The sequence below is a fragment of the Hibiscus syriacus genome, unplaced genomic scaffold (genome assembly GCF_006381635.1).
Source record: "Hibiscus syriacus cultivar Baekdansim isolate YM2019G1 unplaced genomic scaffold, ASM638163v2 tig00012374_pilon, whole genome shotgun sequence".
Taxonomy (NCBI): Eukaryota; Viridiplantae; Streptophyta; class Magnoliopsida; order Malvales; family Malvaceae; genus Hibiscus; species Hibiscus syriacus.
This window is the reverse complement of record NW_024062271.1, coordinates 75,676-101,481: the sequence shown is the minus strand read 5'-3', so window position 1 is coordinate 101,481 and position 25,806 is coordinate 75,676. Positions and strand designations below refer to the sequence as shown.

At 32.1% G+C, this 25,806-nt stretch overlaps 3 protein-coding genes, 1 non-coding gene and 2 pseudogenes across 5 annotated transcripts; 2 read left to right on the top strand and 4 right to left on the bottom strand.

The window, feature by feature from the left end:
* Positions 1-298: 298 nt before the first annotated feature.
* LOC120205354 (MLO-like protein 12) lies at positions 299-4,701 on the top strand. The gene is made up of 15 exons (XM_039205246.1): positions 299-510; positions 940-997; positions 1,093-1,325; positions 1,573-1,689; positions 1,785-1,845; positions 2,195-2,283; positions 2,447-2,521; positions 2,620-2,714; positions 2,864-2,913; positions 3,090-3,130; positions 3,213-3,386; positions 3,454-3,489; positions 3,841-3,908; positions 3,992-4,052; positions 4,139-4,701. Exons 1-15 carry the CDS (start codon positions 385-387, stop codon positions 4,577-4,579), a joined length of 1,725 nt encoding a protein of 574 aa, XP_039061177.1. The 5' UTR covers positions 299-384; the 3' UTR covers positions 4,580-4,701.
* Positions 4,702-5,062: 361 nt separating this feature from the next.
* Positions 5,063-7,444, bottom strand: LOC120205353 (annotated as a pseudogene).
* A 1,310-nt stretch (positions 7,445-8,754) lies between these two features.
* On the bottom strand, positions 8,755-8,835 carry TRNAL-AAG. Its single transcript has one exon. It is a non-coding gene; the product is annotated as a tRNA-Leu (tRNA).
* Positions 8,836-12,997: 4,162 nt separating this feature from the next.
* LOC120205359 (transcription factor DIVARICATA-like) lies at positions 12,998-13,959 on the bottom strand. Its single transcript, XM_039205250.1, has 2 exons — positions 13,474-13,959; positions 12,998-13,367 (listed from the first exon to the last, which is right to left on the bottom strand). Exons 1-2 carry the CDS (start codon positions 13,866-13,868, stop codon positions 12,998-13,000), a joined length of 765 nt encoding a protein of 254 aa, XP_039061181.1. The 5' UTR covers positions 13,869-13,959.
* A 4,142-nt stretch (positions 13,960-18,101) lies between these two features.
* Positions 18,102-21,774, top strand: LOC120205368 (annotated as a pseudogene).
* A 1,038-nt stretch (positions 21,775-22,812) lies between these two features.
* On the bottom strand, positions 22,813-25,213 carry LOC120205367 (actin-like). Of its 2 annotated transcripts, none has more exons than XM_039205262.1 (5): positions 25,050-25,213; positions 24,535-24,604; positions 24,002-24,395; positions 23,167-23,780; positions 22,813-23,076 (listed from the first exon to the last, which is right to left on the bottom strand). In XM_039205262.1, the coding sequence occupies exons 2-5, from the start codon at positions 24,592-24,594 to the stop codon at positions 23,011-23,013; spliced, it is 1,134 nt and encodes a 377-aa protein (XP_039061193.1). In that variant the 5' UTR covers positions 24,595-24,604; positions 25,050-25,213; the 3' UTR covers positions 22,813-23,010. The 2 variants fall into 2 exon arrangements, with proteins under 2 accessions (XP_039061193.1, XP_039061192.1); XM_039205261.1 differs by having other exon boundaries at positions 25,085-25,213.
* Positions 25,214-25,806: the final 593 nt, after the last annotated feature.

Here is a 25,806-nt window from a genome sequence, read left to right as displayed (position 1 = left end):
TTAATGAACTAAACCTGATCTCCGTTACTAATTAATTAAAATCAAAATAATACAAAACTCAGAGAATTACAAATCGAATACATAAATAAGAATCATATGAATACACATGCCCAATAAACATGTTTTTCTTTGTTAATTAATCTTAAGGGGTTGTTGTTGAGTCTATCCTTGGAAAAGTCAAAGTCATCTATTTTGGTAATGAGTCTGTTGACTTTATATTCCATCAATACAAACTAAACTTTATAAATAACTCTTTATTCTCTCTTCCATCTCATTAAATAATAATAGTTCTCTTGCAATTCCTCTTTCGTCTGATTTTCATTATAATTTTATACTTAGAAACACTCTGTGTTTTACTAGTTCAATAAAAAAAAAAAGCTTCCAATGGCGGATGCAACAAATAAAGCACGTTCATTGGAGGAGACACCAACATGGGCTGTCGCAGTGGTGTGTTTTGTGTTGCTTGTTATTTCAATCTTCATTGAACATGCCATTCACATTCTTGGCAAGGTAACTTTGTTTTTCTTTTATTACAGCAGTATATATTAATCTTTACGTTACACCATTATGTCAAAAAAATATCTTTAATGTTTGATTAAATAATCATTTTAGTCTTTTTTTTAAAGCATTTATCCTATATATTTTATTTTAAGATAAAATGACTTGTATTGTTTAACTGAATAGACATTTTAACCTCTATTTTTAGAATATTTTGACCCTAACCTTTTATTTTAGGAGAAAACCCTATTTTAGAACATTGACAGTTTATTGATTAACAATTTTTATCTTATACCATTTTACCTTAAGATAAAATATTAAAAAATAATTAAAATAATTATTTAATCAAATATTATAGTATTTTGTTTTTCGTTATAGCTTTCATAAACTAATTGAATTATTTGATTTTATACGTTGCATTGTTGCATGCCCTTTACACAGTGGTTCAAGAAAAGACACAAAACAGCTCTTTATGAAGCACTTGAGAAGGTTAAAGCGGGTAATTAGTTAACTTTAATTATTATCATTTTTCAATTTTAAACCGAAAAGTCAATAAAATACTAACAAGTATACTTTTTTTCTTTCTTTCTGTAGAGCTTATGCTTATGGGATTTATATCATTAATGCTAACAGTACTTCAAGGTCACATATCGGACATTTGTATCCCAAAAAACTTGGCGAACACTTGGCATCCATGTGATAAACAAAGTGAAGGTGCAAAAGTTTCCGGTAGAACACTTGTTGATTTAACAGATGATGATGATGATAGCTTTTATATTTCAAGACGCAGTCTTGCAACTTCACAATATGATAAATGTCAAGAACAGGCATGATTATTTACCATTTCTGTTTTCCTTTGACTTTGTGTTCAATACTTATGTTGTATACATATTCAGCGATGGATCGAGGGAGCGATCATCTTGAAAATTTTAAAATTTTATATATTTTTAATCAATAATTATTTTTATTTCTATAAAATTATATAAGTTCATCCCTTTCAAAAATATTACTAAGTTCTTAGTATAAAATTATGCTTCCGTTATTCAATTATTAAAGAATATTTTTTTATCCCAGGGTAAAGTTGCACTTGTATCTGCTTATGGTATCCATCAGCTCCATATATTCATCTTTGTGTTAGCGGTTTCTCATATTCTCTACTGCATCTTAACCTATGCTTTGGGGAGAACAAAGGTTATATATATAAACACATATTTCTTGGAAAATTTTCTTTTTCTGAGCTACTTTTATTTTATTTATTTTTTCTTTAACAATTGTTTGGACTGTAGATGAGGAAATGGAAAGTCTGGGAAAATGAGACCAAGACCATCGAATATCAATACTACAATGGTAAGTTTTCAAAAAATTGAAATTAAAATACTCTTCAATTAAATTAGTGTTTATATATAAATGAATATTTGATGTATTAATAATATATAATTTATATAACATTAACGATCCATATGAGATACATTATTAATAATAAATTCCTATATTTATTGACTTACTACATAAGTTGAGTTTGACAATTGCTTTATTTTTCCCATTTTATTAACTTTGTTTTATGATACAAGGAAAAGAATGTTTGCAACCATTTTATTAATTTTATATATCAATTAAGATATAGATTTTTTTATTAAATTGACTTTCCTTTGTTGTAAGCTTTAGACTTAATGAAGTTGACCATTTTGTAATATAGATCCAGAGAGGTTCAGATTCACAAGGGACACGTCATTTGGAAAAAGACATTTGAATTGCTGGAGTCGTTCAACCTTATCCCTTTGGATCGTAAGAAGACCTTTTATCTTATATAAAAAATCGAGCTTAACCAATTTAATATTGAAGTTCTCAAGTTTAAATTTTATTTTTTAATTAATTTTTCATGTAATTTATAATCCTTCTAAAAACATTGTGGTTCCAAATTCTAATTTAATTCTTTATTCGTTACTAGATGTGTTTCTTTAGGCAGTTCTTTGGATCGGTTACAAAAGTTGATTACATGACATTGAGACATGGATTTATTGTGGTGAGCTAAGCTCGTATTATTTTATAATATATGTATATATGATATGCTATGCTATGTGTTTCTAAATCAAATTTGAAAGTACAATAATATGATTTCAGGCACATTTGGCACATGGAAATGAAACCAAATTTGATTTTCAAAAGTACATCAAGAGGTCATTAGAGGAGGACTTTAAAGTGGTTGTTGGGATCAGGTACTTAAATATGGATATATTCGATTTTTTAAAATAATTTTTATTCACTTTTCTATTTTATTAAAAATATTATCGACTATTTAATCAAAAAATAAAGAAGAAATGAGAAGTCCTAAAGTTACAATACTAACTTAATATTGAATTTGCAGTCCAATCATTTGGTTCACTGCTGTCCTCTTCCTTCTCGCCTATACCAGTGGTAAGCCTTTCAATAGTAACTTATTATATGCAATGAATAATGATTTTGATAATAAATAAATTCTAAATATAAATAAATAATTGAGTAATTATTTCTTTTTGATGCGATGAGTAGAGGTCAATATGATTAAAGGGTTTTTATCGATGACTAATAAACAGTTTTGTGTTAATGGACAGGATGGTACTCTTATTTTTGGCTACCCTTTATCCCCTTAGTTGTAAGTATATTGTACTTGTATTTGAGAGTGGGAGCAAGAAATTAGATGGAATTATGGCCTAAATTGAGCAAGCTTTTCGCAGATAATTCTAATGGTAGGGACGAAGCTGCAAGTGATCATAACGGAAATGGGGCTTAGGATTGAAGATAGAGGGGGAGTAGTCAAGGGTGCACCATTGGTTCAACCGGGTGATGACCTTTTCTGGTTCGGTCGACCCCGGTTTCTTCTTTTTATCATTCATCTTGTTCTCTTCACGGTAATACATTTTCTTTTTCTTCTTCCTCATTATCATCATATGTTGATTCTTGATTTCCTTTCTCCAGAATGCATTTCAACTGGCCTTTTTCGCGTGGAGCACGGTAAACAAGCCCTACTCGTAAAAATTATTCGCGACTTCATTATGATACAATTTTAATTTAGACTCTAATCATTAAACAAACTAAATACAAATATCTTTATATTAAATTCTAACCATTTATAACCCTAATTGAATCTTTCTCTTTCCATTTAATATCGAACACACTCAATTTGAATTTAAGTACAAATAATCAAATTTCAAATTGAAACTGAAAAATAATGTGTGTTTTTATAATCAAATAAGTTAAATGTTTCGAGTTCAAATTTTCTTCTTCTTAATCCAATTCATATTTCTTACTCTACTGATTTGATCTCATTTAATAAATAGTTTTCGATTGTTGCTTTGTTTTCAGTATGAATTTAGCTTAAGATCTTGCTACCACGAGAAACTTGAAGATATAATCATTAGAATCTCAATGGGGTGAGTTTGAAAGTATTTTTTTTAGGCTAAGATTTTTTATTTGTGAAAGTGAAAAGATTGCTCATAAAAATGCAAATTTTCAGGCTCATTATACAGTTTCTCTGCAGTTATGTGACACTTCCTCTGTATGCTTTGGTCACTCAGGTAAGAAGTTCAAAGACAATGTTTGGAACAAATAAAGCTGGAAAATTGAGTGCAAAATTGAGTTTAATTTGAATGTTTGTTTACAGATGGGAACGAACATGAGATCGACAATCTTTAACGAAAGAGTCGCCGCTGCATTGAAAAACTGGCACCAAACAGCCAAGAAACACACTAAACAAAGCAACAAGCAGTCTCATTCTCAGAGCATGACACCGTATTCAAGCAGGCCTGCTACTCCGACTCACGGGATGTCTCCGGTTCATCTTCTTCATAACTATCCTCGAAGTGTCGGAAGTTACCCGACATCTCCGAGGCATTCAAACATCGAGAACGATCAATGGGAACTGGATTCCACACATTCACCGACACACCATGTTGATCATAGATCATTACAGTTGGAGAAGAGGGAAGTTGATAAAACAGTTGAAGAATGTAGCTCTTCGCAAATAGTTGCAGAAGCTCAAACGACACGTACACAACATGAAATTGGTATTAATTTGTCGGATTTCTCATTTGCGAAGAAATGATCGAATCTGGTCCATGGGACAATGCACATCCATTTCTTATACAAGTTATTTAGAGCTGTTTGTTTACGTAGGATGGCATGCGACACAATGCCTTAAGAAAAACACATTATGAGTAATAATAAAAAAAATAGAAGCGATTAATTTCTATTAAGATGACCCTTGTTTATTGAGAAACACAGAATCTTTGGCAAAGGAACACCCAAATCCGAAAATCCACCATACACATGAACAATGACAAAGGAAGTCAGCAAACGAAGACCACCCAAGATATAATCTTTGTTCTTTAATGTTTTGAAGTAGTTGTGTTTGACCACTTATTTCCGACATTTTCTAACATTACAAAAGATTATAGAGACCCTATAAATACCCATATAAGATATAAGCTCGTATAGAACACCAATATCCAGGTCCAAATAACATATAATCAACAGCAAAATTATTATCGTACCATTAGAAACCGAGGACGACCCACATTCAAGACGATAAAAGATTATTAAGGTTGGAAGATTAGTTTAATCCAATCTCATGCAAGGATTGAAGCCATTAACTGTGAATCCTCCATCAACAGAAATAATCTGCCCAGTGATGTAAGAAGAAGCTGGAAGGCAAAGAAATGCCACCACAAATGACACTTCTTCTGGTTCACCAACACGTTCAAGTAGTGTCCGAGATACTACTTTTTCCAAGAATTCTTTCTTTTCAAGCAACTTCAAACACACATAAACAACAACAACAAAAAGCAAGCATTAATATTCAGTCTTTGATAACCTGTCAGATTCACAGTTGATGTTTATGTTACTCAAATTCGGATTTAAGCATTGGGTATGAGTATTTGTCTAACATGAACGTATTCGATTATTTTCAAGTTTTTCCATGCATTTAAAGAGTCCTTAAAAGATCATGTTCTCATATGAAAAAATATATCATAGGTATTAAGAATTACAGGTACTCGTGTCAAATACATATTCATATCTAACTTTAAATCTGAATTTTATATCAATAATTATAAAAAAAGGAAAACAGTGACAGAATATTTGACTGAATTGAATTAGTCATTGGTAATTTCATCAACATCAGATGTATGTTTTTGGAGCAGCAGGAAATTATCAAATGGGCATTGTTGATGGAAATAATGGGTTATGTCGGTTGTTGGCGGTTTACCCTTCTGATTTGGACGGAAAGCAGTTGTCGATTATCGGACATTAATAGACCGGTAGTATTGATGACATGGGTATGGAAGGAAAGTTAGCATGAGGATGTTCAAGAGTCCGAGAAGAAGTCTCCCTTCTGCCTGTTATTGGGAATTATATATCGACTCTTTACATATTTGTGTCAGGTACTATGTACAGACCAATGAAGTAATGCACCCATAATATACATCTAAAAAAATTGTTACCGGTTTTATTATTATTTTTTTAACAAAATTGATAAAAAATTATCAGAAATATTATTTTTTCTGCAAATTTATTATTATTAGATGTTTTATCGGTTTTGTTAGTATATCCGGTAAAACGCTACCAGTTTTGTTATTTTTTACTGGTTTTATTATTATTGAAAACTTTATTAAAAATATTAAAAAATATTAATATTTTAAATAAAAATAATAATATTTTAGATAACATTTTACCAATTTTATTAAAAAATAATAATAAAACCAATAAAATATTTTCTTAACAATATATTAAAGCTGCGCAGGATAATACTTTCCACAGATTTAATCCTAAAAAATCTTTTGGGTTCATCAGGTCTTATCAAAGGTCTTGTCGAGGGTTCTTGGTATCCATTTTAATGGATGGGATGATTTTGGGCCGGCTTAATATTTTAATTGGACCCTTGAGGCATGTTGGGCCATATTTGAGTAGGAATTGGGCCTATTTAGGCTTGGTAAAAGGGCTTTTTAGGAGGTGAAGTTAGAGGGAGAGTAGTGCTGAATTATAAAGGTAAAGGACCCAAAGTGGGTTCAAAATGATTTTAAATCCTTCATCAACAAGAGATCATCTTTAGAAAAACCCATGTGATTGAGCATTTTCATCTTTATTACTTTTTGTTTAACACGACAAATTTGTTAGACTCAGATCCATCAGAAGATCGGATTATGCTTCCAAGTCTAGCTTTGGACAAGGTAATTCAAGCCAGAACGATGCCATCCAAATTACTATTCTAATAATGGCCCGACCAAGAGATAAGCATAATATGAAGAAATAATTAAAATGTGATGCAAAGCATATAAAGAAATCCTATAAAATGATGATAAATGGGAAAAACTAGAACAAGAAATGGGAAATCTTACATGTTCAACAAGTGAGGTTCTGATGTACCAGGGAGCAACAGAATTGGTCCTGTATTATCCTTTGTCCACTCACAAGCCAGGTCTTTTGTAAGTTGATTAATAGCAGCTGCCAAACAACAAATACGAGACAATATTCGAACATGGGCTGAGGGTATGATACTCCAATATATATATATATATATATTCTGTTAAATATCAGAATTAAGTAGGGTTAAGTTTATTTGAAAAGTATCTGCATTTTATAAATAAAAGGATAATGGATGTGGATTAGGATTAGGATGATCAAATTTGTTATCTGCACAAATAGTACAAGTTTGAATGATGAATATCAAAGGGTCAATTAAGAAGATAACTTACCTTTAGTTGGTGCATAAATGGATCCAGAGCCAACACGGAGCAGACCTGCAACAGATGAAATGAACACAATGCTTCCTTTTCCAGATTCTTTTAGAAGAGGATGCGCAAGTTGGCATAAATGGAATGAAGATTCATAGTTTGTAGAAATCAGCTTTGAATACTCTTCGGAAGAGTACTCAATTGTTGGCATCCTGATGTTTGTTCCCACATTGTTGACCTAAATTCCAACACGATACGGAAACAACAAGTTTAATAAGCATGAAATTGTATAATAAAACAACACACTCGATTCACATATATTCGTGTTTAGGCTGTTTCACACAATCACTTGTAGTGTGTTTGTGTTTACAGGGTTAACATGAAAAGGAAACATGAAACCAACGTTAGTCAAACTTAGGTGTGAGCATTCGTAACAACCCAATCCATGATGCTAATAAGAAATATCAAAACATGATTGAAGGAGATGTTTGGGAAGGCACCTAGCTGTTATACCTTTATCGGTCTGAGCGTCCAAGAATGTTTTGGAGGAAATTCTCTAACGAAACCTCAGTTTGGGATGAGAACATATACAAATCAAATAGAAGCATACAGGAAAAGAGTAAACTTCAACATCAAATGGCACAACGAAGAAAATCATCCATAAAACCCCAAAAATGATTCATACACGTGTTTCCAAGACAAGGCAAATATTTGCGTGTGCGCGCGTGCGTGTAAAAATTATGAAGAGTATATATATATATATATATATATAGAAAGTCATTTAAATTAGAATCAAATAGTATTATAATATTATAAATATTTATAATTAAATTTAAATAGAAATTCGAACAACTCGATTCGAATCGAATTTTATAAACTCAACTCAACTAAAAAATTTCAAATCAAGTTTGAGTTACAAAATATGACTCGTCAACTTGAATAACTCGAATATTTTTACTCGACTAGATCTAACGCTCACCCCTATGCATAAATATTATGATGTTTTAGATGATCCACCTAAAGGTTTGCCACCATTGAAGGACATAGAACATCAAATTGATCTAATTCTATGTTCTTCCACTTCAAACCGATTTGCGTATCGTTTCAATTCCGAAGAGACATAGAAGTTGGAGAATCAAGTGATGGAGAATCAAGTATAAACATCTCATCTCACGCCTAGATGATATGTTTGATGAACTCTGTAGAGCACGTGTCTTTAAAAAGATGGACACATAAGACGAATGCTTGTTAATCCAAAGATGCCCAACTCAGGTAGAATCACAAAACAATGTTTTTGTTTATCACACAAAATATTTAGTTTGGTTAGGATTGTATTTTGTTTAAATTTGTTCAATTTTTTTTAATTTAGATTTTAATTTGTATAATTAAGTTATATTTGGAGGCTTCATTTGCAATTTATTTGCTGAGAAGTCATGTCTGTATTTAGACAAGTGACCCTTTGTTGTTATCATTCCTACAACAGAGTCAAATCCGTAGCCTTGTGGATCTGTCTTATTATGGGTTTTGAACAAAATCACGAAAACCCAATTGTTGAGAGTGGGATTTGAACCCACGCCCTTTCGGACCAGAACCTTAATCTGGCGCCTTAGACCAACTCGGCCATCTCAACCTGTCGATATGGTTTCCGTTTATAATTTTATCAAATAAGACTTGTTTGATCAGCTGCTCATCTCGTCCAAAGATCTGTGTATTTCACTTGAAATTTAAGTCCCCATTCCAAGTGGCGGGCTTGCTCTTCAATGGAATAGCTATTTTTTTAAAGGAAGTAAGAACCATAATTTGGATAAAAATGCAATTCCCATTATTAATGTTGAATTAAATATATATATATTTTTATTTTTCTTAAAATTAAATTAAATTTTTATTTAATAATATAATAGTTTTATTTATCAATAATAAAAACCACTAGACTTAAATATATATTTTATAAATAAATTGGGAACCATTTTCCCCCTTCTAATTGCTGTTACAGTTGCTGGAGCCCTGAAGGCTCTTCACCCTTCAGTGGCCCTGTAAATGATTCCTTGTTTGCTTATCTTGGTATTGTCATTTATGCTTTTTTTATTTGGTGTATTAGGATTTGATTATATTCGTGACCTTGCATCAGAGGATTCCTTTAGCTTGAATTTTCCTGAATAATTGAAATTAGAGAGTGTGATTTCGTGTGCTTGCTGCCTACACTGTTTATAGTACCTTGTTCAAGTGTAAAGGATTGGTTCATTGCCTCTGTTGTCTGTCCTTTGTTGCTTAGATTTTCCAAAAGTTTACACGTCTTGTGGAACTAATGTATATGGTCAATCAAAGCTTAAAGACCTCAGAATCCCTGCTATTTCTACAACCAATAGAAGCAGATTACTTGCAAGACCTCTCACTGACACAGTATTCAACTCCTCAAAGTATTATATTCTTTCCCATTGCATGGTCAAACAAACCATGTCAACAAGTTTGTTTCCAAGTATCATGTGCACGATCAAACACGCTGTCTTAAAAAAATTGTTCCATCTTAAAACCTTAAACCCTATTTTTACAACCAATGGGAATAGATTACTTGAAAGACCTCGAGAACCATAGTGTCTCGCCTACAGAGTATCCAACTCCTAAAAATATTAGATTCTTTCCCATTGCAATGTCAAACACACCGTGTCAAGAAGTTTGTTTCTCATGTGCATAATCAAATACATCGTCTCAACAAATTCACTCCTTTCTAAAACTCTAAACCCTAAACCTTATTTCTACATCCTAGAAGCAGATTACTTGCAATACCTCGAAAACATATTTGAATGACACTTTTGACATAAAAATTAAACATATTTGTGTACTTGAATTCAAGTATATAACATGGTCCAAATTATACTAAGCCATGTATATAAATACAATTTTATATGGTCGATAACATCAACAAAATTGTATCATACTGTATGGAATCTAACGACAAAAAGTAGTCTAAAGCCAAATATCACCCCCAAAAAATAGACTACTATGTTATATATATATATATGGATTGAGGGGTGGGGGCAGTCGTCTCCCTAATAATTTAAAATCATCATACATTTTAGATGTTTTATGTATTATTTATTGAAAATTTATTTTCATCCCCTTAAAATTTTATAAGTTCGTCTCTTACTAAAATTTTATAAGTTTGTCCCTCCTAACATAAAATCATGCATTTGTCCCTCTTTCTATATATATATATGGGACATGATCATATTACACAATGTAAAACTCTTTTAGTTTTACACATGTTTAGGACATTTGGATGAGTGAAAATAGATGGTTGAGATTAACAGTAGGAAATGAGAATATATTCACTGGAAAAAAAATGAGTCAATCTCAATAATCTATTTTCACCCATCCAACTTTCTTAAATATATGTAAAATTAAAAGATTTTATATTGTGTGAGTGGATAATGATCCTAATATATAAAGGAGATACATCATGATGTTGTAATGAAGTTCTTTAGGGGATTTTAAAGGTTGATCATTGTGTGATTGCTAAAGTGTGATTTTTAACGTATTTTCTTTGTGGAAATTAAAAGAAAGATGGCCAAAGAAAGGAAATAGTGTAACCTTCTCAAAAGGGTTTGATCATGTTTAGAATAGAGTTGGAAACACTACTTTCATGTGCAACTTGCAAAACAAAGGCTGATCCTCCATTAAATTAATAATATAATATAAAGTTACGTTAATTACATTTTATTAACCATTAACAACGCGCATGTATCTTGTATGTGTAATTGTTCGAACTTGAAACTTTTAAAGAAAACAACATTCCTTTTACTACTGAGTTCGCTTAATAAATTACGTTAATTACATTTGATATGTACACAAACATATTGATTCTTTTATATAAAAAAGTTCATTTAAATGAAGTGCCTTTGAAGTCTAAAAAATCACATTTTTATATCTATACTTAAAAATATTTAGAACATAAATATTTTAGAAAAATGAGGATGGGGTAATACGAATATTTGAGGTTAATATGTTGGATTAAAATTTATAATTATGGGGTATGGCAGGGCCTCGTGCTCGCCAAAGAATAGAGAGTAAACAAATTCATTGTGGAAGCTGACACAAAATGGGTAATCGAATCCCTTGACAAGGAGAGGGTTGATGATATTAAAAAAGAAATGATTTATAGAGACTGTGAAGATCTAAGAAAAGAGGGATGAATATTGGATATTAGACATATATGTAGAGAGAGGAACCGATGTGTCGATCGTCTTGCTAATATGACTTTTGAGAAAGAGGGGGAGTTCACATTCTCAGAAGAGATAATAGAGTTGTTAAAAAGGGATTTAGAAGGAGACTATGTTGTAAGATGGTAGACTATTATACATAGTCACTTCGTTTGTACCAAAAAAATTCATAATTATGACACATACTTTTAATATATATTGTTATCATAAAATAAAACATAAATTAAGTGATCAATTATGTTATAAAATCATAATGTATTATAAGTATAATGGAAATAAAAGTGTAGATATTATTAAGTTGTATTTATAATTTGATGAGGGACAGAGTTATAAGTACAAATAATAACATAATCAATTAAATGATTATTAAATCAGTTATGTAAAGGGAATTTTATCTTCTTGGCAGATTACAACCAAAGAAACATTCAAATATATCAACCTTCTAGTTAATCTCCAACAATAGATTCAAGTACGCTTTTGTAAATATAATAATTTATTATTGATAATTTGATATGATTAAATTCTGGTTATTTTCATATTTATTATGATTCGGTTCTAACATAATCATCATGTTTGCTTTGTGGATTTTGGAACACTAGTAATTTGGTGGCCATTTCATCATATAGTTACAACTGCAACAATGGTGGGGGTGGATCCATCCCACAACGCCAAACTGAGAAATGAAACAAATACAGTCATAAGCTTTCTTTTCCTCATTTTTCGCATGCCTATTTGCTACCCAACGGAGATAGATTGGACATTTGTTATCTATTCACGAGCCATGTTAGACGTCGATATAAAAAATTTTGTATCAATTTAGATTGGTTGAAATTTAAAATTTCTATATTTTAATATAATATAAATGTGAAATTTGTGACATATATAATCTCCATGAATATGACACTATCATATTAATTCAAATCGAATAAGGTGGGTGTTGTTATGGATGTGAACAAATTGAGTCAAATTTGAGTTTTGTCGAGTTCAACTCAATTCGAAAAGTTAAAATTTGAACTTGACTCAACTTAGCTTGAAACTTGAAAGATTGTGATTTTAAAAATGTAAATCACATTGCATATTGCTAATATTCTATGGTCTATGGCAGTGTTGAAGCATAAGTGGAATGCATGCTCAGCTTCGACTAAATGATGGCTGCAATTAAGCTATGGTCAACTTGGCCATATTGGATCCATTAAGGTGAAACAATGACCGGAAAAAAGGGTCCTCTAACCCTTGCTAAGCAATCAGATTCGGGGAAGGGACAGTGCCAAGTGATTCAGCCAACTAGACCACATTATCGACTGACATGGCAGCGATGCTCAACTCATACATTAGTTAGACGATTCGGGTGTAAATACCGGATACGAATATTTGTCCGACACGTGTATAATACTTCAAGAAAAATGAAGAGCGAGAAAGATTTGGTCACTGGTGTTTAGTACATGATTCCATCATTCTGTAATAAACAAGATGATGAAAAACAGCATTTGGGAAACCCTTTGGCAACACACTATTAGATTTGAAATTGAAACATTTTGAGGCAAAAGAGACAACAACCGTCCATACATTTCATATTCAAAACACTGAGCTTTGAGCTCCATACATACTAGTCTGGTACTGCTCAGATGATGTAAACCAGTCCCCTTCCAAAGCCGTAGCCGAAACATTATCGTTATGGTCCCATTTTTGAATGCTGGACAGCTTTTGCTTCAATGCAAGAGCATGAGTAGATTGATCCTGTGAAAAAACAGTGTTGGCGGTGATATTGAGTGTTGTTATATCATGGATGCTTGGTCTCTTCTTATCTTTCCCTCCTGAGACCTGCCTCTGATAGTACTTTTGAGCATGGCTAGCAACTTGTGTTGGAGTCTTGGAAATCACAAAGTTCTTTGATATATTTCTCCAGTCCCCTTTACCATACTTCATTAGTCCCATCAGAAACCTCCTATACCATCATCATCATGGAAACAATGGTTACAACTTTTTCTCACTAAACAAACACTCTGTAACTTAAAATCATCAAAGTATGTTTTTTTTTCAAGGGAAGTTACCTGTGTTCTTCCTCAGTCCATGGAACCCCTTTCTTCCTCTCATGATCAGGCCCTTTAGCCCCAGTGGATCTCTTCCTGTAAGCATCAAACTCATGATGATTCACCATTTCTGATGTAAAAGATGAGGTAAGGTAACCTGGAATGGGGACCCTTCCACAGTCAATATCAAAAACATCTTCTTCCAATTCTCTGTACTGTTTAATCACATCTGAAACAGTTTTGCCTGGAATCATTGCTGCAACTTTTATCCATCTATCAGGAACATCTTCACCATATATTGCTAAAGCACTCTCGAATCTTTTGTTTTCTTCCTTGGTCCAATATGGGATTTTCCTAATATCTTGATCAAACAAACCTAAATTTGACATAAAAGAAGTTGCAAACAGAGCTTCCATAAGGAAGAAAAAGAAAGGAAAATCAGAACTAAAAAAACAGCAATTTTAACATGAAAGAAATATGAAAGATGCTTAAGAGAGCATCAAAATCAGAATCCAAAAGATCTTGAAAAATAACAAGGCGGGAAAGTTCTTGGGGGATTTTTTTTATTCTTTATTAAAGTAAAACAAGCTGAAATTGTTGGAGAATTGTAAACAAACCATGCTCGCAACTTAGAGTTTATATAAAAAACAAAGCAATATAGTGAAGGGGAAAAAGGAAAATAATGAAAGATGGTTGGGCAAAGTAAAGCCCAACTGAACAAAAGAGATGATTATTTGGATACTTAATACTAATGAAAATAGAGGGGGAAAATAAGTTTCTTTGTTTGGTTTGCGAAAAAAAAAAAAGAATCTGATGGAAAGGAAATGTGGAAGGAAAATGAAGGAAAAATCATGGTACTTTAATTGTTGAGTAGACAAGGGTTGGAGAGAGAAAAGGTAGCTAAAAGAACGTGTCGATTGGATTTTAATTCAATTAAATTCAAACGTTAAAGTAAGCACGAATCAAATGATTTTAATGATTAAAAAATTATTCTTATTCATTGAAATTTAGGATTTGAGCAAGAGTATGCATGAATATGAACTTTTATTGTTGAGGGTTACGACTCTTTAACATAAATTATCTTGTATTCAATATATATAACCCCTGCATTATCACGAACCCCCTGCCTGGAGTTGCTAACCACATGCAAAGAGATCTGCATGGCCCCTCTTTCTTGAGACATAAATCCTTTGTACTGGCCTGGTGGCCTCTTTCCCACTTTAAAAATATAAAATAAAATGTTTGTTTTAGACATTTCGTCATAATATTTAATTTCATTAATTTAAATATATAAAAGATTTCAATTTATAATATATAATATATATTTTAATAATTTATTATTAATATATATATATATATATATATATATATGAGATATTTCTTTCATAAAACTATAAATTATAAATACATGCAACGAGTTAATAATCATTATAACAGAATTACAGCACAAGCAAATGATTGGATCACTATACAAAGGAAAGCAGGAGCAGATCAAAAACAAAAGAAAAAACAATGGCCAGCTCATGTGATATTACCCATCAAATTAGGAAGTAGGACCTAAAAAAATGAAAAATATATAATTTACAAAACATTGTAATATCAAAGAAACTTAGAATTAAATATCATTCATCTTGACAAACATTAAAAATATAAAACCCATTTATGAAAATATCAAGAAAAATATGAGAATGGGTCAAAATAGAAAGGAGGGCAACAATTAAATTCTGAAATTTTCTCTTTACTGTGTTATTCAACAGTTGATATATATAGGGAAAAAAATCAACAAATGATATGAAATCTTATAGAGTATTTTCTTTTTCATGCAGAGCAATCGTTAATGGGTACAACATAAAATATTGCATTCTTCGTAATATCATCGGTTGAATCTAATTTATTACTTTTTCATAAGTTTTTTGGATGACATCCAAAAAATGTTATATTGTTCGTAACATTTTAAGTTTAATTCAAAAATATTAAGAATAAAGTAACATTCTTAGTTGTGTCTAACCTAAAATATTATATTTTTATAATATTTTTATTGTGTTTATTTCCGTCGTTTTTTAGTCTAAAATTATGTTAATTTTTTAGACTTTCCCTGAGCAAATATCATGTTGTTGGGTTCATAAATTACAAAGGGTATATATGTCAATTAATATCAAACATAATTTCTAAAAGCCCAAAAGTTATATTTTTTAAATTTTTCCGGTGACACTGTTATGTGCTGTAGAAAAAATGATTGTCTTTTGTTTCCATATGTAATGGGGTAAGAGGGAGGTAAGTTAGTAGGTTGCCCTTAATACCAGGTTGAGAGCAACTTCCGTATAAGACCTACGAATTATGAAATACCCTCTGTGGAACTCGATTCCACGACCTCAATTTTTAAGAACCTTGTGCTTTACCAACTGAGCTAGATAGTCATTTCTATTAAATGCTGTAGAAAATCACTTATTTGTTTAATTTTAACATGTTGAGCACTGCTTTTAAGCGCTTTTGGTGGTAAAAGTATGGCTGTAAATGAGACGAGATAGATCGTGAGTTACTCGAGATTGACTCGGTCAAGGCTCGATAAATACTCGGATCGAATGGACTCGACTCGAGCTCGAATCGAATTCTTAACGAGCCGAAACAAGCTACTTGATACTCTACTCGAAAAGCTCGTGAGCAACTCGAAAATATAATATATTAAGATTTTATTTTTTTAAAATAAATTATTAATAATATTAACATTTAAATGTTGTTTTTTTAAAAATACAATAAGATTTTCATGTATTTATGGTTCAAGTTCGAGTTTGAGTTTGAAGATTCAATCTAGTTAAGTTTAAGGTTTTTTTCATTTCGAGCCTTTTCGAGCTGCTCACGAGCTTCAGTTCAGGATTTCGAGTTCGAGTCAAGCTTAAAATTTTTAAGCTCGCGAGTTTTCGAGTCGAGCTTTATTTCAGAGTTTTCGAGTCGACTCGAGCTCGACTCGGCTCGTATACACCTCTTGGTAAAAGTACTTTTTAACTGCATAGGTGAACGGATTAAAGGATTAAATTTATTAAATTATTTAAAATTAAAATTAAAATAAAATAAATTAAAAATAATTTATAAATAATAATAATTAAATTTATTGAATTCAGGACCCAATTTAATGACTGGTTTTAAGAAGTAAAATAGTGCAGCGACTAAAGTATAAATACAATAATGGTTAGACGACTAAAGATCTAGTTTACACATTTTAATTGGGTTTTGAAGGTTAGGGTTTATACCTCAGAGAGACCTGCATCTATTTTTGCCCCGGCTCTTCAGCCACAGTTTGAAGCTTTACTCCCTTGAAGTGGAACAGGCCGGCCCAGGGCCAGGGCAGGAGGGACGCCCGCCCAGGTCCACAAAATAAAAAAATATTAGTACAATATTCTTTTTATATTTTGATAATAAATTAAAATTTGTAAAATAAAATAGAGTAATCTATGAATTTAGTACCTAAACTATTACTTCTGATCCGTTTTGGTATTTAAACTTTTAAGTTTTTTCAAAATCATAACTTATGTTTAATTTTCATTTCATTTTAGTATCTTTCGTTAAAAACTAAATGTGTTTAGTACCTAACTATTAGTTTTTGTTTGTTTTAGTACCTAAAATTTCAAAAAAAATTAAAACTTAACGTTAAATTTTGAATGTGTACTAAAATGAAATAAAAGACTAAAGTTTTTAACAGCGGGTACTAAAATGAAACAAAAATTAAACTTTACGTATGGTTTTGAAAAAATTGAAAGTCTAGGTACTAAAAATAACCAAAATTGATAATTTAGGTACTAAACACGTAATTTACTCAATAAAATAATGGGCTCATGAATTTATTAAGGTGTCAATTATCTTTATTGAATTTTATATTAACATTAATAAATTATTCTTCCATAAAATTCTAATTTAATATTTCTTTCTCAAAATAAAAAAAAAATCAATTGAACTCTTTAATTTTGGTCTTTCCAAATTCCCACTATCAATTCACCAAATTTTTTACCGGTTTTTTATATCAATAAAAAAATTTAACAGTATTTTTTTAAAAAACTTAATGAGAGAATAAAATTTAAGTATAATTAGTATGCTTCTTTTCTCTTTTATGTTTTATGATTCATCTGAAAATTATTATTCTCATTTTTTAATTTATCATATTTCTCTCACACGTAAAGTCACAATTGTTTATTATCAATTATGGTGCTTGAATCATATTGAAGATTGTTCTTAAAATTCTAGGTAAACCACATTTACAAATTATTTCTTTTAATTTTATATATTTTCAAATTCTAAATAATATCGTTCTTTTATTATCAAATGATATGTTATGTATTGAGAAAATTATATTAGAAAACATTGATGTTGATACTATTTGCATAAAAAATGATCGAATGTAATATTTTTATAAGTATTTGTATTCTTAAATATATTTTTTGACATCTTTTATATTATAATGAATTACTATTTTTTAAATTTAATAAAAAACTAATAAAATTTGTATATTACATATTTCCTAATTTTTTTTATATTAGGATCTATTTTTTATTTTCACCTCTAGCAAAAAAATAGTCAGGATTGGGCCTGGATGGAAGTCAGGTTTCTTATGGGGTTTTAACCAAAAACCATATTCCCTTTCTAGTCCATTTACAACCAAGGAAACTCCAAAGTCCAAAGTTTAAGGAGCATCTCTGGTTTGTGCAATACTAAAAACATCCACCAATTCTCAAATGCTTCCTTTCATCTTAGCTCTACTTTCTCTAGCAGAAGCCATGGTGTCAACCAGGTTTTACTCTTTACCCCTTGGTTTAGATTTTGCAATATTTATTTCTTTTAGTGATGGAGCTCTGTTTTTGTTTGGATTTTGGAAAAAAGAAAGAAAGGATATATCTTTTTAAGGTAGTAAACGTTAGTTTTAACACAGAATTTTCTCAGGTTCTAAAGTGATATCTATGACTCTATATCTTTTTAAGGACATATCTTTCATGTGTGTATGTGCTCTAATTTCTTTAATTTGTTGTAGGTGGTTAGCATTTCTAAAGATAATTCTTGTGAGTTCGAGTTGTCAACTTTAACTGCATTGTCACCTTTGGATGGTCGTTATTGAGGTAAAGTGAAGGACTTAGCTCCCCACATGAGTGAATATGGGCTTATTTACTTTAGGGTTCTTGCTGAGGTAAGTTTCTAATCAGGATTCTCTTTATATATTCAATTTGTAATGCAATTTTATTACAAGTTTTAAATTTTTATATGCCAACTTGTCCTTTGGGGCTTTTTGTATTGTTTTCCATTTGCAAATTGTTTGCAATCAAATTCATATACATCTTAGAAGTTGAATTGATCATACTAATTCAGGCAAAGCATAGTTAAATTGTGACTTAAGTTAACTTAATCTATGATAACCCTTAAGCTTACCGATATAGTTTCATGGGAAATACTGTGAAAGTTTGGGTGCTGTGAATCAAAGGGTAACACACATCCTGTAACACGGTCTGGTTGTTGCCTACTTTAGAAATTAGTTTGTCAATGCAAACTGTGTTACTTGGCTTCAAGTTGAGTGTTTGATTGGGGTATGATCAAATTTTCTACAATCATACTCACCTGATAAGGATTTGTTTTAGGAACAGGCCATCTGAAGAAAATTAAACTCCAGGCAACATAGAAAGCAAATGATATCTGCACACTTTTTGTTGAATTAGTGTATTTTTCCCTTCGCTTTGTAGAAGGATTCTTATGATTATAAATACTCTGTCAGATTAAATGGTTGCTGATGCTTTCGCGAATTCCTGAAGTCATTGAAGTACCAAGCTTTAGTGCAGAAGCTCAGTCTTATTTGCAAGGACTCATTGATGGATTTAGCATGGATGATGCCTTGGAAGTTAAAAAAATAGAGAGAGTAACTAACCATGATGTAAAAGCAGTTGACTACTTCTTGAAACAGAAATGCCAATTACAGCCAGAAATTGCCAAGGTTGGGATGTACTATTTTGTTTATATATCGACATACTATCGTTTTCTGTTTGACTCAATTTCGTTCGTTTTAACAATTTGTTTAATCAGTACAAATTGTGGTCCATTTTTTAGGTCAAATAACATTCTCTCTCTGCTTTTAGGTCCTTGAATTTTTCCATTTTGCTTGCACATCTGAGGACATAAACAACCTTTCCCATGCATTGATGTTGAAAGAAGCAATGACCAAAGTCATGTTTCCGACTATGGATAAATTGATCGAGGCAATATGTAAGATGGCTAAGGCTCATGCAAGCATTTCTATGCTTTCTCGCACGCATGGCCAGGTAGGAGAGTGCTTCATTCTTGAAATAATCTTCTCACTCTTAATTTGCCGTAGCCACTCGGAAAATAATCTTTTGATTGATGCATCAGTCTTTGAACTCTCGAGTTAATCTCAGAAAGATAGAGAGCATCATGTATACCTAGATTGTTAATATTTTTGTTGTTTCTTTATTTGCACGTAAACTATTAATATTACTTGCTCTGTAGATATCTGTTATTACTCGATCACCTAAATCGTTAGTTTCTTTCAGCCAGCTTCACCTACAACCTTGGGAAAGGAGATGGCCATTTTTGCTGTTAGGCTAAGCAGAGAAATGCAAGAAATTTCTCAAGTTGAGATGATGGGAAAATTTTCTGGTGCAGTTGGAAATTACAATGCCCATCTTGTTGCATATCCTACTATAAACTGGCCTCAAATAGCGGAAGAGTTTGTGACTTCTCTTGGATTAACGTTTAATCCCCACGTTACTCTGGTCTGTTTCCTGCTCTTCTTCATCTTAGATTGCAACAATATATACCCCAGTTGAAGGACTAGTTAGCCTTGTAGTAGTATGATATGTAATAAGCTTACGTGCTTCACTTGGGATAACGTGCTTTTTCCTTGTTTGCAGATTGAGACACATGATTATATGGAAAAAGTTTATCATGCAATTATCCGGTTTAACAATATATTGATCGACTTTGACAGAGATATATGGGGCTACATATCTTTAGGATATTTTAAGCAGGTGGCTGTTTTGATATAGCATGTTGACTTTAAATTTATGAGAATTGTTATTACCCCAACCTAATTATCTTTTTGTGATAAAAATTTGGAGCAGATAACTAAAGCTGGTGAGATTGGCTCATCAACAATGCCTCATAAAGTAAACCCTATCGATTTTGAAAACAGTGAAGGTAATCTTGGTAAGGCTAATGAAGACCTAACTTACCTGAGCATGAAGTTGCCTATTTTCCGTTGGCAGGTATGGTGTTTCTGTTTTAGGATAGCTGCTTATTTTTATGCATGTAAAGATAGGTTATAAGTAAATAGAATAAGTTTGTTTTAACAAAATACATCTATGTGTTGAATTTGCTGCGAGATTTGACTGATTCTACTGTCTTGAGGAACATGGGGGGAGGACTTGGTCATTCCCTTCTTGCTTACAAAAGTGCGTTAAAAGGAATTGGAAAGCTCCAGGTATGTTGCATAACAGAAAATTTCCAAATCTCCTTAAACTGCATGGTGATCATTTTAGTGCTGAATGTTCTTAATAATCAAGTGCTGGATTTGGTTATTCATTTTTGAAAATTTGGAATTCATGATACATCTGAATTGTGGTAAGGACCATTAGCATGTTTTCTTCTTCGACATGTATTCATTAGCTGTTAGATATCACCTATGATGCAATAGCCCTTGTTGATTTTACTCTAAACTGGAGTTTTGGGTGCTTGACTGCATACTGCCATCTCTCTTAAGCTCCATTTTAATTTCAGATTAATGAAGCTCGGTTAAGTGAAGATTTGAACCAGGCATGGGAGGTACTTGCAGAGCCAATTCAGACTGTATGTATCATCCGATCTTCATTTATCTTATTCTATACTTGGTTCATCTTTCTGTAAGCGCGAAGCAGTAGTGGCTTGAATCGATGCATTTATCTTGTTCTGTATTTTCATTTATCTTTTTGTTTTAACTTGATCCGTAGGTCATGCGGAGATACAATGTTCCAGAGCCTTACGAGAAGCTAAAGGAGCTAACCAGGGGAAGGGAGGTTACCAAAGAACATATAAGGGAATTTATACAAGGTTTAGAATTACCCAAAGAAGCTAAGACCGATCTAATGAAGTTAACACCACATTCATATGTCTTGGAAAGACGGTAGACTCAACTGTGTACATGATCAATGGGACTGAGGTCTTGGAAACATGTCGTTGATAAGAGTTAGCCAAGAAACTACTTGTCAACCTGCATTTTTAGTGTCTGTTGCACCATATGAGAATACGACTGGTGAAGTATTAAAATGATAAATGCGAGTTATTCCTAACAAAAAGTAAATCAGACAGGGTACAAGGTTAGACAAATACCTAGTGATCAATTGTTATACTAGAAATGATAATTATTATTTTATTTGATATTAAATAATTTTTAGTATTAAAATGTATATAATTCATTTTTATAAAATTTAGCTTTCTAAACATGGTATCAAATATGTTTTCATGAATGGTATGTTGAGTATCCTGTGGTGATTTTGATTACCAAGTGCATATTTCGAAGATCGAATTGAGAATTAAACGGTTAAGACATATTATATTAAATGAATTATTTGTAATTATTTTGAGATACAAAGTGAACATCGGAAACGACTTATTTTATATACAAGAATATATTTACGTGAATTCGATTCGTGAATTAAGAGATTTTGATGGGTTACTTTTAAAATAACAAGTATTATTATTTTATTTCAAAAATAGTGTCCTCTTTTGAAAGACATGTTAGAGAGTTGAAATCCAAAAGATCACATCTATTCATATGAATATTCAAAAATATTTTTAAAATGTTTAAATTATATTATCTAATTCTCTAACCAGTATCATTCAAGTAAAAAGTATCACAAAATCCTCCCAAAAAAAGGACTAGAATCACAAAGAGAGTTTAATTCATATTATAATAAACTAAATAAATCGAATTAAGTAAAGCATTTAGGGTAAATTACACAGATAACCACTCAATTATTGCCCCCTTCATTTTGACCATCGATGTTTTGATTTTGACAATCAGACCACCCAATTATTTTAGTTGTTAACATTTTATGAAGATGATAACGTGACAGTAAATAAAATTGACATAACTATACATTTGGTCCATAATATTTACATATTCTATTAATTTAGTTCTAATTTTAATTTATTTAAAAAATTATCCCTCCAATCTGAAGATGCCATGTGTCAACAGATTATTAAGTCCCAATGTAATCCCTAGTCTAAAACTATAAATAAAATTTAGAAGGGGAAAAAAAGAACTGTTTCAAATGAATAAAAACAATGGTAATATTGTATTAAAAGAGAGTAAAAAGTAATTGGCAGCAATACAAGTAAAAAGTAAACGGTAAAAGAATGTCATCTGAAATTGAAAGAATAAAAAAAAGTGTTTTTGTCTCAAAGTTGATTGTTTCACTCCAACATGAAAAACAAACATAGATGGATAACAAAGCTACTAAAACAACGCAAAGTTCCAAGGTGCATCAAGAAACAATGAAACCCTACTTCTTTCTCTGACCCTTTCAAATACATTTAGAAGCATTTCCTGTGGACTATTGCTGGACCTGATTCGTCGTACTCCGCCTTCGCAATCCACATCTGCAACCCAAATATTAGACCAAATCAGTATGCTGATACATCGGTTATACGTAGAACATATAGGTGAATCAATGGTGTACGGTAGCTTACTTGTTGGAAGGTGCTGAGGGAAGCCAAGATCGAACCTCCAATCCAGACGCTGTACTTCCGTTCAGGTGGAGCAACAACCTTGATCTTCATGCTGCTGGGAGCGAGTGCTGAGATCTCTTTGCTCATTCTGTCAGCGATTCCTGGGAACATGGTTGTACCACCGCTAAGGACAATGTTACCATACAAATCTTTCCGGATATCCACATCGCACTTCATTATGGAGTTGTATGTGGTCTCGTGGATGCCTGCAGCTTCCATACCGATCAAGGATGGTTGGAAAAGCACTTCGGGACAACGGAAACGTTCAGCACCGATGGTAATAACCTGACCATCTGGTAATTCGTAGCTCTTCTCCACTGATGAGCTTGTTTTCGAGGACTCCAGCTCCTGTTCGTAGTCAAGAGCAATGTATGAGAGCTTTTCCTTAACGTCTCTCACAATTTCCCGTTCAGCTGTGGTGGTGAATGAATATCCACGTTCAGTCAAAATTTTCATCAAGTAATCGGTGAGGTCTCGCCCAGCCAAGTCGAGACGAAGAATGGCATGTGGGAGAGCATAACCCTCATAAATTGGGACTGTGTGGCTGACACCATCTCCGGAGTCCATCACAATACCTAACATAAAAAGGGCAGAAAGATGTTACATCCCTAATCTCTTGTATAGCAAAAAATATGATCTGCTTTAAATTCAATTCAACTCCAACAATAAACATTCAGTGAGTTCAGTTCTCAAGCCAATACCATCAAGCCAATAGGTCAATTTCTCGAAGTTCAGAAATACGAAAACACAGATGAAACTGAATGTATCAATTGTTTATCGATTAAATGATGCTTACCAGTTGTACGACCACTGGCATAAAGTGAGAGCACTGCCTGAATAGCGACATACATAGCAGGGGCATTAAAGGTCTCGAACATAATTTGGGTCATTTTCTCGCGATTAGCTTTCGGGTTGAGAGGAGCCTCGGTAAGGAGAACAGGGTGCTCTTCTGGAGCAACGCGAAGCTCATTGTTGAAGGTATGATGCCAAATCTTTTCCATATCATCCCAGTTGCTCACAATACCATGCTCAATAGGGTATTTCAAAGTCAAAATACCTCTCTTTGATTGAGCTTCATCACCAACATATGCATCTTTCTGGCCCATGCCAACCATCACACCAGTGTGACGTGGACGACCGACGATGCTAGGGAATACGGCACGGGGAGCATCGTCCCCGGCAAACCCAGCCTAAAACATAACATTTGTACATTGGAATTACATCATATGAAAATGCATAAACATCAACCTTAACTGACATAATACTTGATTCATTTTAAGAGAAAAAACACAAGATTCCCACAAAGATGAAAGCTTTCGAATGATTTACCTTAACCATTCCAGTTCCATTGTCACAAACAAGTGGCTGAATATCTTCGCCATCTGCCATTTTCTACGACCTACAATTTATAACAAAAAAATATTGTCTTTTGGGATCAATATTCAAGTTACAAAGAAAAATAATTACTAAAAAGCTTAGACTTTTCCATAAATTCCAGCAACGAAACATTCAAAAATATACTGAGTCAAATCAAAACAGAAGCCAATCCTTTTGTAATTTAATCAGAAATCATAATTCAAGCATCCTTAGATCCCATTAAGAACCTAGAATCTAAAGCATCATCAAAACAGATCAGCCAAAGAAATGCATAAGTCAACTCAGAAACTGGATGACCACAAATAAGACTCAAGTAAACACACACAAAAATAAATCAAATGCTTAATATGGGATCGTTTTTCTTTATTTCGATAAAAACGAAGAAGAAGGAATTCATAAAACAGATCAAAGCCATGGAAAAACTAATAATAAAAAAACAACCAAGTTAGAAGAAAATCAAGAGATACCAGCAGATCTAATTGAAGGGTCAGGAAAATACCACCTTTTGAAAATCGAAGGCCTGTTTGATGGGGAAGGAAGTGAGGGTTACAGTCTTACAGAGAGTTAAGAGGAGCCGGTTCTTTGAAATGCAGAGGAAAGCTAGAGAAATGCAATGAGTATAAGAAGGTGACAAGGATCGGGCCGATTTTTTCCAAAAAAAAAAAAGATTCGGGTTATGTTAGATTTTTTTAAGTGTAATATTCAGGTCAGGTTTGAATTTAGGGTAAAAAATATCAGACCTGACCCGAAAAAATATATAATTTTACCTCATATATTTAGAAATAATTACAATAATACCTCTCTATATACCATTTTTTAATTAAGTCATTATTTTTATTGAATAAAAATATTTTTTTCTTATTTCGGGTTGGGTCGGTCGATTTTCTAAGTTATATATTCGGGTCGGGTCAGATCGGGTGAACATTGTTTTGATCGGGTCGAGTCTCGGGCGGAGGCTCTCTTGTTTTCGAGTCACATTGGGTAGAACCTCTATATATCTAGGCCGTTGGATTCTTTGAAATGAGAACTCGTCATTGGGCTCTAAGTACCAACCAACGAACTTAATATAGAAATAAGTGTTTAAATTATATATTTTTTATTTAGGTATCTAAATTATTTTTACTCAATTTAAATGTCTAACATTTCTAATGTTATTGTTTAGGTATTAACATTGTAACAACCGTTAAAAATCTTTTAAAAATAAGTTAATCAATCAGTGTTTGA